Raw genomic sequence first — 19,097 nt, forward strand, 5'->3', positions numbered from 1 at the left:
ACTACTGACCCATCACCAACTGAACACAAATGTCTAGTGAACCGAGTTAGCCTAGTTCCTGTTTGTGGTGGGTTCATATCCATAGTTAACAGAACAATAACTTCAACAACTCTGGTCAGAAGAGAGGGTGGCAGGTTTGAGCTCTGCATGGGCCACGCATACTGATTTATCTGGCTCTGGATCAGGGCTCTCCAACCTTGTTCTTGGAGAGCTACCCTCCTGTAGGTTTTTCTCCAACCCCAGTTGTAACTGACCTGATTCAGCTTATCAACCAGGTAATTATTAGAATCAGGTGTGCTAGATTAGGGTTGGAGCAAAAACCTACAGGAAGAGGGTTGGGGAGCACTGCTCTGGATTAAAGAGAAAATTATACCAGATTTTCATTTTTTTAACCTTTAACTAGGCATGTCAGTTAAGAACAAATTCTTATTTTCAATGACGGTCTAGGAAGTGGGTTAACTGCCTTGTTCAGGGGCAGAACGACAGATTTTTACCTTGTCAGCTTGGGGATTCAATCTTGCAACCTTTCGGTTACAAGTACAACGCTCTAACCACTAAGCTACCTGCCGCCCCGTTAATCAGATCATTACTATCTGTAGGATTTAAAAAGAAAATACATCACACACAGGAGGCCAGACCCTTCAAACAGGCTACAACTGCCATGTTGCAAACCAGCTTTAGGAAACCCAACAGTTGTGCTTGTCCCGCATGGCGGGACCCAAATTTGTTGTCACCCCACTGAAGTTTCCATTTAAACGGTTAAGAGTTGGTTTAGGGTTGTCCCAAGGAACCGTCTTTGAATTTCCTTCTCATACATTATCGGTAGATTCTATCTCAAATGGGAGAATTGCTTTTGGTTCACCCAATTAGTTTGTATTTGAATTTGTCAGTCTTGTAAAAACTACTTTTGTTTCCACTGTATACTACAAAATCGATTGGTCAAAAGGTACAGTGACCTAAGTACAAAAAATGAGGACACAGACCAAAGTTTGAGTAATTTCTGTTTATTAGTCATTAGAGCCTTCAGTCTGAGAACCAATCGTGATGCTCCAATCAGATCGACCTCCCCCCCAACCAACCAGCATGCAGTTGACACCCCAAACCCAGACCAATGTCACTCCCTAGCTGCTCTGCTTCACATGACCTTGTTTAGCTGAACCTAGAGCCAGGTCTGCTGGAAATGCTGTATGCAAGAAGATTACAGTAAGTCTGCATCTCAAATGACACCCATTACCTATATAGTGCACTACTTTAGTAGCCACCTCTGACCATTGGTCAAAAAGTAGGGCATATTGAGTCATCTACAACAGGGTCTCCCCCCCCCCCCCCCCCGCCCTAGCACCACACAGATAATTAAATCAACCAACTCATCATCAAGCTTTGATTCTTTGAATCAGCTGTGTAGTGTTGGGGGAAAATCAAAACGTGCAACATTGGGGGCCCCAGGATCACATTTGGGAAACACTGATCTACAAGGTATAGAGTGTCATTTGGAATGCAGACAGACTAAGTAAGACTATATATGTAATGTGACTGAGCTTTATACTGGTTCAGTCTGACCAGAAGAAGCGGCTTAAGCTGCTTCACACACACCCTTCTAGGTGTGAAGTAAATCATCATCCCATGAAGAACATAAACCCAGAGTAAGAACATACAGTGCGTTTGAGAAGCAGAGAGCAACCGTTTAGTTAGCATGACTGCTGCTAGAGAGGGAGCTGCTACTGTCTGCGGACAAGCAGTCATACATACACATGAAGCAGTCCCCAGGAGTTGATCAGTTGGCCTTGGAAGGTGGTGAGAAGTGAAGGGGGTTTGGGGATTAGCCCTTGCTGGGTGAAAGGGGGGTTTACACACACACACAAATACCCAGTACTGGGCTTCCAACTCCATTAAGCAAAGAGCTCTATGAGTAGAGGGGGGGTAGCGGGAGTGGTGGAGGGACAGCCTGCTACATGCTAACCAGAGGGATGGGGGGGGCACTCCTTTTAGCCACACCTCCTGAGTGCAGTCAGCTACAGAAGGCCCACCCAGCCAGCTAGCTGCCAAGGCGATAGCACGCAGACACACTCACACAGGAGATAGTTGAGCCATGGACACACACGCTTATCACAAACACATTCTCTCTTTATAAACACGAATGTCTGAAGTTTTAAAAATCTTCATGACACAGTCTGACATCTTTCTCCCGTAGTCATTACTCCTGTCCTCCACTCTCCTCTACATCCATCCCACCTACGTTCTCCGTCCCCTTGTCAGCCTCCTTCTGTTCATCACAGCAGAAACAAAGAGAGACATTAAAACAGTAATTTACACTGTGTATACAAAACATTAAGAACATGCTCTTTCCATAACATAGGCTAACCAGGTGAAAGCTATGATCCCTTATTGATGTCACTTGTTAAATCCACTTCAGTGTAGTTGAAGGGAAGGAGACAGGTTAAAGAAGGATTTTTAAGCCTCGAGACAGTTGAGACATGGAATGTGTATGTGTGCCATTCAGAGTGTGAATGGGCCAGACAAAAGATTGAAGTGCCTTTGAAAAGGGTATGGTAGTAGCTTCCAGGCACACTGGTTTGAGTGTGTCAAGAACTGCAATGCTGCTGGGTTTTTCACACTCAACAGTTTCCCGTGTGTATCAAGAATGGTCCACCACCCAAAGGACATCCAGCTAACTTGACAACTGTGGGAAGCATTGGAGTCAACATGGGCCAGCATCCCTGTGGAACGCTTTCTTATATGATGCTAAGTGTGGGTTAATCTGTTCTGATGTCTCTCCAGTATTCCATCTCAACTCACCTTGGGGCTAGGGGAAGAGTTTAATCTGTAGGAGCTAGGGGAAGTGTAGCGTGGCTACAGGAAATGTGTAGTGTGTTGGCTGTTTGACTCACCTTGGCGTCTCTCTCTGCGAACTTCTGGAACATGTTGGCGTAGAGCCTCTTGTCCTTCTCATGCTGCTCCTTAATCTGTTTCTGGCACAGAGCCACCTGGGAGGGCAGACAGAGAGCCCCGGATCAGACAAAGAGCAAGCAGAGATGGACATCCAGATGAGAGGAGAGGGAAGTTTAGACGGGGCACACAAAGACCATTCTAGTACAGTACCTGGCTCTTGGCGGCCTTGTTGCTAGGATAAAGTTGGGTGACGCGCTGGAAGTCTGCTCTCGCCCTATCAAACTCCTTCATGGCAAACAGTGCCTCCCCCCTCCGGAATAGAGCCTTTTCATTGGATTCGTCTAGCTCCAGGGCCTTCGCACACACGCGAGAGAGCAGAAACCAAAAGTAAGTTGGGGAATAGGTTTGGTGTGGAATATTTAGGAAGTCAGATATGTTCAGATACAGTCAGGTCAGGTGTGTGTGTCTCCTAATCGAGTCTGTGTGTACCTTGTCACAGTTATCGAAGGCAGAGCTTGGTTCCTGAAGCTTGATGAAGCACATGGCCAGGTTGAGGTGAGCAGCCAATCGCAGGGCTTTAGCTTTCTGGTCCTCCCCCTCAGGCAAACTTGATTCATTCTCCAGCCATGACACAATCCTCTTATACTGGACAGACGCTTGGCGATGCTTCCCTTCCTACACACACACACACACACACACACACGTTATACTAAACAAGCTCACACAGTCTCACCTCAGAATTATACATTCATCCAGGTTCAAACGTCAAATTTCAAAGTGTTTCAGGTTATCTCCGAAATCTTAAAGTTAGCCATTTGGAGTTAATGCCTAAGGTAAGGGTTAAGGATAAAACAAAAATCTAAAAAACAACTTTCCATCGCTGCTGGATTCAAACATGCAACCTTTTGCACCAGAGGCAGACGCTTAAACCCATCCGCCAACCCCACCGCAAAAATAAAACATATTTAAAGGCAACAGCGCGTTTCCACATCATCTCCCGACATCCCCAGACAAGGCTGGATGTCTAATACTGACTTGTATCACGAGTGACCTGCCTAGTTATACTGCACTGCTGCTTGAAGCTACTTCTCTCCACCCACACACAGGTAGCCTAGCGGTTAAGAACCTGTCGATGTGCCCTTGAGCAAGGTACTTAATCCTAATGGCTCCTATATGTCTCTCTGGATCTGCTAAATGACTAAAATCTAAACCTTGAAGTACTGTGTTCCTTTCTCCTTGATGATGACGCTCTGCTCCAGTTTCTCTGCTGAGTTCATCTCCCAGGATTCCTTGGCCTGGGGAATAGGAAATGCTTCAGTAAGCCAGCAAATCACATCTCAAAAACACCAGACTCATCTGGGGCACACTTAGTAGGCAAACAGTTTGTAAATGTCATGAATAAAATGCCTAAGGCATGTCTCTGGACAGGACCCTCTGGTTCACATTGCTAAAGGATGAGGGGTCATACCTTCTCGAAGGTGGTCAGTTTGAGTTTGTACTGCAGAGTAGCTCCACCAGGAATACTGTACTTGCTGCTTCCTATGTTTCCATAGCCATACCTACACACACACACACACTTAGAAATTCATATCGACACACACTACAATTAGATATCCATACATACACAGCCACACAACTCAGCCAATATACCCAGAGAACACACCATTATACATTTCTCAAAATAACAACATAGTATGTAGACTAGGTTTTTAATGTGTGTGTGTGTATTACTTGGGTTTGATGATGAAGAGTGACTCCTCTCCCTGTTCCATGGCGGTCAGGGCTTTCTCCACTCCACTTGGCAGACCCAAACTCTTTCCATCTCCCAACTCAAACTTCAGCTCCCTCTGGTCAAAGACCTTGCCCTCACAGCTGCCCTCCACACACACTGCAGGGGAAAGAGACCGAGAAAGGTGTGAGAGCTTGTAGCCTGTCCAGTAGGTCTTAGTTTGGAATATCCCTGTTCCTTTTTGATGACGATGATGATATGTTTGTGTGTGTACCTTCTACCGCAGCTCCTTCATTAGGTTTGGAGTATCCGGCTCCCTTAGTGATGATGCGACGGATGATTCCTCCATCCTCTCCCTCAGTGATGTCCTCACCTCGAAACTCAAACAGCTCCACCTAACACACACATCAATTTAAGCACTCAGTCACACACGTCAATGTTGACACCGAATGTTTACCTAAAACAGACTTAATCCCTCACAGACAGAAGGTTACCTGGAAGACAAGAATAGCATTGGGGGGTATCTTCGGGGGGCTGCCGGCGGTGCCGTAGGCGTACTCTGGTTTACACATCAGCTGGCTAATCTCTCCTACTTTCATAGTTGCCACTCCCAGGTCCCACGCCTTGATTACCTGACCTACACACACACAGGTCAAATGTCTTGATCACAAGGCGTGTACTTCAACACACACACACACACACACACACACACACACACACACACACACACACACACCTTTGCCCAGCTCAAAGGAGAACTTCTCTCCTCGTTCGCGACTGGAGTCAAATGGAGTTCCATCCAGCAGCGTGCCAACATAGTGAACAAACACCTTGTCCCCCGTCATAGGCAGCTCAGTCCCTGTGCCCTCTTGCTTCACTAACTACAGATGTAGGGGAGGGAGAGAGGGAAAGAGCGACAGTGAAGGTTAGTTGTGCTGTAGCAGTGTATGGCAGTCTGTCTGTGGTAGAGTTAGGTATTTTATTAGGATCCCCATTAGCTGTTGCAAAAGCAGCAGCTACTCTTCCTGGGGTCCACACAAACCATAACATAATACAGAACATTAAATAGACAACAGCTCAAGGACAAAACCTAATCAATTTTTTAAAAATTATGTAAAAAAGGCACACGTAGTCTAGATATCAATACATACAAACTATCTAGGTCAAATAGGGGAGAGGCGTTGTGCTGTGAGTTGTTGCTTTATCAGTTTTTTTTAAACCAGGTGTGCTGTTCATTTGAACAATATGAGATGGAAGAGTTCCATGCAATAATGGCTCTATATAATACTGTACACTTTCTGAAATTTGTTTGGATTTGGGGACTGTGAAAAGCTAACGCCAAGTAATTTAGTCTCCTCAACTTGTTCAACAGCCACATCATTCATTACCAGATTCAGCTGAGGTCTAGCACTTAAGGAATGATTTGTACCAAATACAATGCACTTCGTTTTAGAGATGTTCAGGACCAGCCATTCCAAAACAGACTGCAACTCTTTGTTAAGAGTTTCATTGACTTCATTAGCTGTGGTTGCTGATGTGTATATGGTTGAATCATCAACACACATGGACACACGTTTTGTTTAATGCCAGTGGCAGGCCATTGGTAAAAATAGAAAAGAGTAGAGGGCCTAGAGAACTGCCCTGCAGTACACCACATTTTACATGTTTGACATTAGAAAAGCTTCCATTAAAGAAAACCCTTTGAGTTCTATTAGATCAACATCTCTGAAGCCACGATATGGCAGAGGTTGAAATGCCATAACACCAATGTTTTCTCAACAGGTTTTGGTCAATAATATCAAATGTTACACTGAAATCTAACAGTACAGCTCCCACAATCTTATTACTATCAATTTCTTTCAACCAATCATCAGTCATTTGTGTCAGTGCAGTACATGTTGAGAAATAGCATTGTATTTGGTCAAACACCATTCTTTCCAACAGTTTGCTAAGAGCTGGCAGCAAGCTTATATAAGTCTGCTGTTAGAACCAGTAAAGGCTGCTTACTATTGCTTCCCTCCAGGCCTGAGGACAAATACTTTTCTCTAGGCTCAGATTAACAAAAACATGGAACACCACACAAGGGTTAGTCACCCAATGTTCGTGGGTCTGATGGACCCACAACATCATTGGGTTTTTAAAACAATACAGCCATAACAATTTACATAAAAATACTTAACACTTAAGATGTTGACTTATATCAATTACAAGCAATATAGACAGCATACATGATTCAAATTTGCCATTGACCTCTGCTAGTTCACATTTATCAACAAAAGCGCTATTCGTTTTTTTTAATCAAATGGTTTTTGTGAGCAAAAATCTCAAATCAAGACATTGGTGGAATAAATAATGTTTATCTTGAAAAAATATAAATGAAACAAGGTTTTCATCACTATTGATGTTATTTGCTTTGAACAAACTGGAAGGACAAATTGTACATACAGTATTTTATGGAAATGATAAATGAACCCAATTGAACACAAATGAAGGCCGGTCTACACACCACATGAGGGACAGAGTTTTACTGTGTGTGTGTTGCAAATGTATTTCTTGCACGTGTCTTTCTGTCCTTCTTGGGTCCACACACATGGCAGCGATTCTTCTTGTTGCTACCGGCTGCAATCTAGGATGATGAAAACACTTAGTTCAGGAATTTTACTAACATCTCACTCATTCACATATATAAACTCAGCAAAAAAAGAAATGTTTACTCACTGTCAACTGTGTTTATTTTCAGCAAACTTAACATGTATAAATATTTGTAGGAACATAACATTCAACAACAGACAAACTGAACAAGTTCCACAGACATGTGACTAACAGAAATGGAATAATGTGTCCCTAAACAAAGGGGGGGGGGGGGGTCAAAATCAAAAGTAACAATTAGTATCTGGTGTGGCCACCAGCTGCATTAAGTACTGCAGTGCATCTCCTCCTCGTGGACTGCACCAGATTTGCCAGTTCTTGCTGTGAGATCTTACCCCGCTCTTCCACCAAGGCACCTGCAAGTTCCCGGACATTTCTGGGGGGGGAATGGCCCTAGACCTCACCCTCCGATCAAGCAGGTTCCAGACGTGCTCAATGGGATTGAGATCCAGGCTCTTCGCTGGCCATGGCAGAACACTGACATTCCTGTCTTGCAGGAAATCACGCACAGAACGAGCAGTATGGCTGGTGGCATTGTCATGCTGGAGGGTCATGTCAGGATGAGCCTGCAGGAAGGGTACCACATGAGGGAGGATGTCGTCCCTGTAACGCACAGCGTTGAGATTGCAGACAATGACAACAAGCTCAGTCCGATGATGCTGTGACACACTGTCTCAGACCATGACGGACCCTCCAAATCAATCCCGCTCCAGAGTACAGGCCTTGGTGTAACGCTCATTCCTTTCGACGATAAACGCGAATCCGACCATCACCCCTGGTGAGACAAAATCGCAACTCATCAGTGAAGAGCACTTTTTGCCAGTCCTATCTGGTCCAGCGACGATGGGGTTGTGCCCATAGGCAACGTTGTTGCCGGTGATGTCTGGTGAGGACCTGCCTTACAACAGGCCAACAAGCCCTCAGTCCAGCCTCTCTCAGCCTATTGCGGACAGTCTGAGCACTGATGGAGGGATTGGGCGTTCCTGGTGTAACTCGGGCAGTTGCTGTTGCCATCCTGTACCTGTCCCGCAGGTGTGATGTTCGGATGTACCGATCCTGTGCAGGTGTTGTTACACGTGGTCTGCCACTGCGAGGACGATCATCTGTCCGTCCTGTCTCCCTGTAGCGCTGTCTTAGGCGTCTCACAGTATGGACATTGCAATTTATTGCCCTGTCCACATCTGCAGTCCTCATGCCTCAGGCACGTTCACACAGATGAGCAGGGACCCTGGGCATCTTTCTTTTGGTGTTTTTCAGAGTCAGTAGAAAGGCCTCTTCAGTGTCCTAAGTTTTCATAACTGTGACCTTAATTGCCTACCGTCTAAGCTGTTAGTGTCTTAACGATCGTTCCACAGGTGCATGTTCATTAATTGTTTATAGTTCATTGAACATGGGAAACAGTGTTTAAACCCTTTACAATGAAGATCTGTGAAGTTAATTGGATTTTTACAAATTATCTTTGAAAGACAGGGTCCTGAAAAGGGGACTTTTCTTTTTTTGCTGAATTTAGTTACAACATGCCAAGGTAGGAGTCAGACACACACACACACACACAACTCACACTTACTTCCGGTATTGGAGTTCTTGGTTCTGTGGGTCGAGCGGATGGGGCACCAGCATCCTCCTGAATCCTCCTCACGATGGCTGCAGAAGCTGGGATCCTTGGGATATGTTGCCTCCTCGTGATTAGAGGTCTTAATAATGCCTTGCCCAGCTCCTCGAGAAAGAGCCGTCTCCTCTGCAGCTTCTCTCTGTCCTAATCTGGGTTCAATGCCATCCAGATGACAAACGCGTTGTACGCCGAGATGTGCAAGATGTTTAAGAACATCACAAGTGGCTAACGTAGGGTTCTTCTTTTGCAGCTGTAGTCAGTCACCAGCTTGTCTAAATTGTCCACCCCTCCTTTTGTGGCATTGCGATCCATTATGATTTCTGGTTTTTGATGTTCCTGGCCACAGATTCTCCCATCCCTATGTAGCGTACTCATGAGTACCACATTTTTGCCTTTATTTGGCACGTAGGACACTGGGAATGTGTCGCAAACTAGAGCAATTGATAGTTGTTGAATACATGGAACAGGTCTGAGGTGGGAGCTCTTCATCTTCCAAAATGGAAGACGCTCCTTCCACACTAGCTTCTCTACCTCTGAGCAGAGATTATTTTTGCCATACTGATTGATTGTGGTAAGGAGCCACACATGCAAAGCTATTTATTTGTTGTGTCTCTCCCCCAATTGGAGTGTAAAAAATTCTGCATTTTCCCACAATGTATCAAAATAATCTATTGTAATAATATTGTGCCGGTTCCATCAAGACATTGTGTAGTTTCACACACTACAAAAGGTAAAGAGAGTGCGAAAAGCAGGAGACAGCACCAAGAACCTGTCTGTCTCCCTGCCTATGTTGAAACAGCAGGCCCAGGGAGGAGGAAGACAGAATGAAGGCACACAGCAAACCTTTTTGTTTAATTTTTTACTTGTTTTCACCAACACACACTTATTCCCCTCGGGTCCAGTGGACCCAAACACCACATATGTAATATAAATGTGTAGGGGGGTGCACAGTGTGCACTCAATGAAAATGTGTTATTTTACATGTTCTTCACAGAAAATGAGCAAAGGCCAAAGAGTCTCAGGTTAAAAAAATAATTAATTGTATCAAAGGACTATTTGTGATGTTTCTGGGACATTTTGGAGTGCCAACAGAAGTAGATCTAAGGTAAGGCATGAATTATATCTTTATTTCTGACTTTTGTGTCACACCTGCCTGGTTGAAATATGTTTTTCATGTGTTGGTATGCTGGGCGCTGTCCTCAGATAATCGCATGGTTTGCTTTCGCCGTAAAGCCTTTTTGAAATCTGACACGGCGGCTGGATTAACAAGAAGTTAAGCTTTATTTTGATGTATTGCACTTGTGATTTTATGAAAGTTAAATATTTATAGTAATTTAATTTGAATTTGGCGCTCTGGAATTTCACCGGATGTTGTCGAGGTGGGACGCTACCGTACCACTGATCTGAAAGAAGTTAACAGGTGCATGCTTACTGCATGTAGTCTAGTACTTTGGGCTGCTGTTGTGTTTAGGTCTTGGGTTGTGGGCTCAAACTGTTCAAGAGGTGATTTATTTGTGTGATGATGTGGAAACTGTCTGAGACACCATGTGCTGCAAGTCTGCCTTTAGGGAAATACACCATGGGCCAGAATGACTGACAGTCTCTCTCTCTCTCACACACACACTTCTCAGTGTCAACATTGACCAGCCACACTGCCTGCAGAAATAGGATATTCAGCAGGGAAGGGTCTGGTCACCAAAACCAGAATGAGAATCTCCACACCCCCCACTCCAAGCAGCTGTGGGTATCCCAAATATGGCAGGTTCTAGAAAACGTCCAGGTAACCAGATATGTTTGCTGACAAACAAGAAACTATGAAATGCTTATACCCAGGCCAGAACCTTCTAGCCAAAACTAAGACACTTTTAGATCACTGCTAAGTCTGAATAGTGATGACTAGACATTTGATAGTTAGCTGCAGAAACACATATTTCAGTGACAGTACAAACTAGAGGTCGACCGATTATGATTTTTCAACGCCGATATCGATTATTGGAGGACAAAAAAAGCCGATACCGATTAAATCGGCCGATTTATATAAAAATGAAATAAAAAATTATATATATATATATATATATATATATATCATACACACATTTTTGTAATAATGACAACTGCAACAATACTGAATGAACAATGAACACTTTTATTTTAACTTAATATAATACATAAATACACACACACAGCTGAAGTGACAATGATACTGAAGAGTCTGCTTAGGGGACAAATACTCTCAACTGTTTGAATAAAAATAGAGTTTAAGTTACCTGTGATGAATGTTGAAAACAAAAACTGTCATTTCTATATGCAGAAAATCCTATTTTAATAATGGGCATGGTAAGAATTGACGACCAAAGTGCGAGTCATAATTCCCATGACACCTTCTAGCAAAATCTGAAAAGCGGTTCCTTCATTTATTCCATAGGATATTTTTAGATTCACTTAAAATAAGGTCTGTGTTTCGTGTAGGCTTACACCACCTTGCCAATTGTATAACTGTGTAGATATCCATAGGACAAGGTAATAACTCTGATCAATATTGGCTAAATATAAGCGAAGATCATTTTTTTTGTAGAGTGGATTTATGAAAATATGTTCACAAACGTTACCTTATCCTAGTGAGATTTACACAGGTATCAAAACGTCGAGGCGGTTTAAGCCTGCACGAAACACAGATCTTATTTGAAGTAGATCAAGACATTCTCTATGGAAGACATGAACGGTAAAATAACGAAGGAACCCCTGTCAAGTTCAGCCGCAAGTTATTACAGGAATTATAACGCGTCGACTATTTCTCTCTAAACCATATACCTTTGACTAATCCGGAAACTATCACCTCGAAAACAAAACGTTTATTCCGTTCCGTATTTTATCTAACGGGTGGCATCCATGAGTCTAAATATTCCTGTTACATTGCACAACCTTCAATGTTGTCATAACTACGTCAAATTCTGGCAAATTAGCCTCCCGGGTGGCGCAGTGGTCTAGAGCACTGCATCGCAGTGCTATGCTGCGCCACCAGAGTCTGGGTTCGCGCCCAGGCTCTGTCGCAGCCGGCCGCGACCGGGAGGTCCGTGGGGCGACGCACAATTGGCTTAGCGTCGTCCGGGTTAGGGAGGGTTTGGCCGGTAGGGATATCCTTGTCTCATCGCGCTCCAGCGACTCCTGTGGCGGGCCGGGCGCAGTGCGCGCTAACTGAGGGGGGCGGGTGCACGGTGTTTCCTCCGACACATTGGTGCGGCTGGCTTCCGGGTTGGAGGCGCGCTGTGTTAAGAAGCAGTGCGGCTTGGTTGGGTTGTGCTTCGGAGGACGCATGACTTTCGACCTTCGTCTCTCCCGAGCCCGTACGGGAGTTGTAGCGATGAGACAAGATAGTAATTACTAGCGATTGGATACCACGAAAATTGGGGAGAAAAGGGGATAAAATTTAAAATAAAAAAAAAATAAAAAAATAAAAAAATTCTGGCAAATTAGTTCGCAAAGAGCCAGGCGGCCCAAACTGTTGCATATACCCTGATTCTGCGTGCAATGAACGCAAGAGAAATGACACAATTTCACCTGGTTAATATTGCCTGCTAACCTGGATATCTTTTAGCTAAATATGCAGGTTTAAAAATATATACTTGTGTATTGATTTTAACAAAGGCATTGATGTTTATGGTTAAGTACATATTGGAGCAATGACAGTCATTGATTGATTGTTTTTTATAAGATAAGTTTAATGCTAGCTAGCAATTTACCTTAGCTTACTGCATTCGCGGCACAGGCAGGCTCCTCATGGAGTGCAATGTAATCAGTGTTAGAGCATTGGACTAGTTAACTGTAAGGTTGCAAGATTGGATCCCCCGAGCTGACACGGTTATGTCGAACGAAAATGTTGTTCTGTCTCAGTTCCTAGGCCGTCATTGAAAATAAGAATGTGTTCTTAACTGACTTGCCTAGTTAAATAAAGATTAAATAAAGGTGTAAAAAAACTATAATAAAAAATTTAAATATCGGCAAATCGGCGCCCAAAAATACCGATTTACGATTGTTATGAAAACTTGAAATCGACCTCTAGTACAAACTACCTAGCAATGATAACATCTCTGATTACATGGGGAAGTGAGATGCACCCAGCTGCAACCCCATAGCAGCCTGAGACTGAAACTAGCCTGTCACTAAAACCAATACTATCGCCATCTAATGGCCGTGGTTAATCCCTACCACATACATGTGAACTTTTCTTTCCTGTATTCCTTTCCTCGCGGGTGGTCAGGGCTCCACAAATCGCATTTGTGAATAAAAAGTCAAGTATGAACACTTTTATAGTAAAATAATTGCTGCAGTAGCTGTTTTCAAAGTATTTCTGCCATTTTGTTTCATAGCTGGTAAATGAAATCGCACAAAGTCAAAGAACAACAAATCTTATATTTACTTGAAACAAAAGTCTACTGAAGTGAGACTTTTCCTCGCGTTACCTGGCCATTTATATTGTTTTGTTCACAAGCTAGGTTATTTATCTGTTTAAGTTTCAACTGCTAGGGAAGAGAAGACAAGGATTCTACTTGTCAAACTCAATCTCACAGGCACAAAATGACTTGAGTCGTGTTACCATAGTAACCTCCCACCCTTAAAGGGGCAAGTGAAAATGTTTCATCTGTGATATTTTGGTTAAAAGACTCAAATTAAAACAATATCACATTTCTTACTAGTAATACATTTGTTTTAGAAACATTACAAAGCATGCTCATCCGTTTTTTGGTGTTTTGTTGGTGTAATTTTGTCCAGTAAAACATCTGAACGGCCGGTAGATTTTTAAAATCTACCTGCCAGTGGCTGGTGGACCAAAATGTACATTTTATGCCCTGCCTCCTTCCTCTCTACTGGCCATGGTTTATCTCTACCACATATACTACCGTTCAAAAGTTTGGGGTCACTTAGAAATGTCGTTGTTTTTGAAAGAAAAGCACATTTATTGGCCATTAACATCAAATTGACCATAAATACAGTGTAGACATTGTTAATGTTGTAAATGACTATTGTAGCTGGAAACGGCAGATTTTTAATGGAATATCTACATAGGCGTACAGGGCCCCATTATCAGCTACCATCACTCATGTGTTCCAATGGCACGTTGTGCACCGGGGCCTCCCACTCCTCTTTCTATTCTGGTTAGAGCCAGTATGAACTGTTCTGTGAAGGGAGTAGTACACAGTGTTGTACGAGATCTTCAGTTTCTTGGCAATTTCTCACATGGAATAGCCTTAATTTCTCAGAACAAGAATAGACTGATGATTTTCAGAAGAAAGGTCTTTGTTTCTGGCCATTTTGAGCCTGTAATCGAACACACAAATGCTGATGCTTCAGATACTCAACTACTCTAAAGAAGGCCAGTTTTATTGCTTCTTTAAATCAAAACAGTTTTCAGCTGTGCTATCATAATTGCAAAAGGGTTTTCTAATGATCAATTAGCCTTTTAAAATGATAAAACTTGGATTAGCTAACACAACGTGCCATTAGAACACAGGAGTGATGGTAGCTGATAATGGGCCTCTGTAGGCCTATGTAGATATTCCATAACAAATCAGCTGTTTCCAGCTACAATAGTAATTTAGAACATTAAAAATGTCTACACCTTATTTCTGATCAATTTGATGTTATTTCAATTTGATGTTATTTTAATGGACAAAAAAAATGTGCTTTTCTTTCAAAAACAAGGACATTTCTCAGTGACCCCAAACTTTGAACCTCTTTCCTAGCTTCCTTTCCTACATTCATTACCTCTCCTCCTTCCCCATCTCCCACCTCCCTTTTCATTCTCCTCTCCTCGACCCCGTTTTTCCCCCCCTGAGTTCACAGTTGTCTTGAAAGCACCATAATCCCTACCACATACAATGCATTCAAAAAGTTCAGACCCCTTGACTTTTTCCACATTGTGTTGTGTTAGGTGCACCCTTATTCTAAAATGGACTAAATCGTTTCCCCCCCTCATCAATCTACACACAATACCCCATAATGAAAGCAAAAACCTTTGGGGGGGAAATGTTTGCAAACGTATTAAATTTTTTAAAAACATCACATTTACATCAGGATTCTATACCCTTTACTCAGTAATTTGTCGAAGCACCTTTGGCAGCGATTATAGCCTTGAGTCTTCTTGAGTATGACGCTACACACCTGTATTTGCGGAGTTTCTCCCATTCTTCTCTGCAGATCCTCTCAAGCTCTGTCAGGTTGGATGGGGAGTGTTGCTGCACAGCTATTTTCAGGCCTCTCCAGAGATTTTAGATCAGGTTCAAGTCCAGGCTCTTGCTGGAACATTCAAGGATATTCAGAGACTTGTCCCTAAGCCACTCCTGCGTTGTCTTAGCTGTGTGCTTAGGGTTGTTGTCCTGTTGGAAGATGAACCTTCGCCCCAGTCTGAGGTCCTGAGCTGGTTTTCATCAAGGATCTCTCTGTACTTCGCTCCATTCATCTTTCCCTCGATCCTGACAAGTCTCCCACTCCCTGCTGCTGAAAAACATCCCCACAGCATGATGCTGCCATCACCATGCTTCACCGTAGAGATGGTGCCAGGTTTCCTCCAGACTTGACGCTTGGCATTCAGGCCAAAGAGCTCAATGTTTGCTTCATCAGACCAGATAATCTTGTTTCCCATGGTCTGAGAGTCATTTAGGTGCCTTTTGGCAAACTCCAAGTGGGCTGTCATGTGCCTTTTACCAAGGAGTGGCTTCTGTCTGGCCACTCCACCATAAAGACCTGATTGGTGGAGTGCTGCAGAGATGGTTATCCTTCTGGAAGGTTCTCCCATCTCCAGAGGAACTCTGGAGCTCTGACAGAGTGACCATTGGGTTCTTGATCACCTCCCTGACCAAGGCCCTCTCCCCCGATTGCTCAGTTTGGCCGGGCAGCCAGCTCTAGCAAGAGTCTTGGTGGTTCCAAACTTCTTCCATTTAAGAATGATTCAGGCCACTGTGTTCTTGGGGACCTTCAATGCTGCATAATTTTATTGGTACCCTTCACCAGATCTGTGCCTTGACACAATCCAGTCTCAGAGCTCTACTGACAATTCCTTCGACCTCATGGCTTGGTTTTTGCTCTGACATGTCCTGTCAACTGCACCACTCGGTAGGCTCTCACTGGCTTATTTACAAATTTACACTGATTGGCCCAAGGGGGGAATTGCATCATTCGTGAGAGGATGACATGTTTACTGTAGTATAGTTTTATGTTGTTCTTGATACCATATCTTGTTTGGAGGTTTTTTGACTGATGTCACATCTATGCTAATATAGCAAAAATTGGCAAGCTAGCCAACCAACAACTATAATGTTGTATTTAAACAACCAACCTGTCTATGAAGACATAAAATGCGCAGTTTGAGCTACTCCGGGAAGTGACATTGCAGGCTAGCTCAGTGCTGCCCCCTTATCTCAAGTCCAAGGCTGACCGGGGTACTGCAGGCTGCCATTAGCTACTAAATGATCATCCTGTGTGCGATTTTTATTCGATTTTTTTTATATAAATCGGTTCAAGGACATACATCTGGTGTAATATAAAAAAATATTGGTATCATGACTATAATGGTAGGCTGAACAAAAGAATGAGTCAAAATTCACCCAGGGCTTTAAAATGGCAAAAGAACGTTGGCTAAGCTGGAACACTAGCGCGAGCCCATAGCAATTGAATGGAATCGAACGGTCGCAGAGCATCTTCTGACTGGAATTCCTTTTCACCTAAAAGGCACAAAGAAATGTATCCCTTTTTATTTTACTACTACCATCTGCTCTTTGGACGAAACTGAAAAAGAACAACTTGTGTAGAAAGTAAACATCCTCACCTCGATGGTGCCAAGTGTGCTAATGTCTGCATAATGAGGAAGTAAGAAAAAAAAATCTACTTTGACTGTTTCTGGTCTAGCGATCGACAACCTTATGTAATTAGAAAGAGATTATCCTGATTAAAATGGTGTCCGACTTGAAATGGTGTCCGACATTGCAAGATATTTGGCAAAATATACCAGCATGCCTCTCCATAGGAAAACAAAGGGAGAGGCTCAACGTTCCAAGGGCAAAAGGTATTCCGGGGCTAGTGTTTGATGACAGCGGAGTACGCTGCCTTACATAATTAGAAAGAGGAGGTTCTCATGTTTAAATGGTGTCCGACTTGAAAAAAAATTAAATATACATATTGCAAGATATTTGGCGAAAGACAGACATACCTATATTTCCCTTTTAGTTAACAATGGGACGACCTCAAAGTTCCATGAGTCATTTTTTGTTGTTGTTTACATTTTAACTACCAGCAATGTGGGCAGGTCTCATTGACAACAATAACAAAGCAGCCATTGTGACATAGAACAATAAACTGGGAATAGAACTTTCGGAAGGAGAGTTGGTGCCAAGGTGCACAATAGAAGAAACTAATAGGAGCTGGCAGGTTGAAAAATGCCCTAAAATAAGGCCTGTTTTTTTCGTGATTACTTCAAAACTACGGCAAGCAGCTGGGACATAAGGTAATATTGTGAAACTGTGCTCCACGGCAGATGCAATGAACTGGGGGGTAGGTAGCCTAGTGGTTTGGGCGTTGGGCCAGAAACCGAAAGGTTGCTAGATCAATCCCTGAGCTGACAATAATCTGTCCTTCTGCCCCTGAACAAGGCAGTTAACCACTGTTCCTAGGCCGTCATTGTAAATAATAATTTGTTCTTAATTGACTTGCCTAGTTAAATAAAGGTTAAATAAAAATACATAAACTCGTTTTTATCAGAAAAAAGCATTGTTAAAAACGTCATGTGTCCTGACAATGCCTGCAGTACCGTGCCCGGCATTGAACTTCGTGGCTTCAATGCGAGTGTTGCAGTCATTCTCCCCTGGGTTAACCACAGCCAGTAGTTAGCGATATTATGGTTTTAGTCACAGGCTGCTGCGGGCCTGCACCTGGATACTACTGGGGAAAGATAGGGCTGGTGGGGAAGCTAGCATGTTCGAGGTGACGTCACGATGTGAGGAGCTAGTCAGCCAGTTAGCTAACGTTAGTTAAGTTTAGCCAGCAGATATAACTACAGTAGCAAACCCCAAATGTTGCATATAGATCATGGACTGCGCTGCAAAATCGCACTAATCTAAATTACCCTACTGTAGCCAACTGACCAAAATATTTTAGCATTATTTTCTTCAGTCAAGCCTGCTAGGTAGCTGGTTATGCCATTCAATGAATTGCTATTGGCTAGATAGCGAGCATGCTAACGCTAGCTTGTTGGCTCGCTAGGGTTTCCACTAGTTAACCCAGCTGCAAAGTCAACATGGGCGATATCGTACAAATTCATGACAACAAAAATGTGCTTTTTGTTCTTAAATTAAGGTTAGGTTTAGGTGTAAGGTTGGCAGTGTGGTTAGGTTTAAAATCACATTTTAAGAAGATAAATGTTAGAAATAGGCGGGGTTTAAGACTGTGGCCCTGGTAACTAGTGACGACCGCTAGTTAGTTAGTTACCTTTAAAACCCCTCCATCTTTCTTCTGCGTGATATCCTCTCCCTCCATTGGTAATGGGATGTTCTGTCCTTCGTTGGTCACCTCTTCCGCAGTCATAGCCCTGGAGCACTTCTTTCTGCAAACCTCTCCTTCTCAGCTAGCTGACGTTAACTAGGAAACCACACAACTGCAAGTTTCGACTGCCTAGATTAGAGCTAGCTACCAACTGGGGTTCTGCAGGAGAGCTGCGCCACAAATCAAAGCTAACGCGCTTGATGGCTATAAGAATCAGCTTTTCTCGTAAGCTATATTTTGGGTTTGCACTTTTAGTGCCAAATTACGCTTATGTCAATCGCTGTGCACCAGTCTCCAAACTGAAGTTGTGCCGTTGAGTTGCTTAGCTAGCTAATAAATCCAGAGGTCCACTTTGCTGTGTTGCTTGCTTGTTTCTCTGTCTAGCATCTGACAGTTGTCTAGGCTGCTAGCGTCTGGAAGAAGGGCCGAGAACTTTCGATACGCTGCAAGGGGGGGTGGCGGGCTTTGGAAAGGACCGTCGTGAAGTGACTCATCGCCATCTAAACAAATACTGTACATTATCTCACACATTTCTTTCTTGAGTAGTAAACACATTGATGAATATGTTTTTTTGTGGGGGGAGAAAGAGCATTGTTTTTTTACGTCCATCTTTCATATGGTCAAATTCTTTAAAATAAAAACCCAGACACTCAGTTCAGTGCTCTCTCGCCACGCCGCCCGGGCACG

General features: G+C 43.3%; 1 protein-coding gene across 1 annotated transcript; it reads right to left on the minus strand.

The window, feature by feature from the left end:
• Positions 1-988: 988 nt before the first annotated feature.
• On the minus strand, positions 989-19,096 carry LOC139584654 (peptidyl-prolyl cis-trans isomerase FKBP4-like). Its single transcript, XM_071416752.1, has 11 exons — positions 18,357-19,096; positions 5,355-5,499; positions 5,113-5,255; positions 4,893-5,013; positions 4,621-4,777; positions 4,358-4,448; positions 4,101-4,184; positions 3,379-3,564; positions 3,100-3,243; positions 2,889-2,984; positions 989-2,263 (listed from the first exon to the last, which is right to left on the minus strand). Exons 1-11 carry the CDS (start codon positions 18,450-18,452, stop codon positions 2,195-2,197), a joined length of 1,332 nt encoding a protein of 443 aa, XP_071272853.1. The 5' UTR covers positions 18,453-19,096; the 3' UTR covers positions 989-2,194.
• Position 19,097: the final 1 nt, after the last annotated feature.

This window comes from Salvelinus alpinus, chromosome 9 (assembly GCF_045679555.1).
Source record: "Salvelinus alpinus chromosome 9, SLU_Salpinus.1, whole genome shotgun sequence".
Classification (NCBI taxonomy): domain Eukaryota; kingdom Metazoa; phylum Chordata; class Actinopteri; order Salmoniformes; family Salmonidae; genus Salvelinus; species Salvelinus alpinus.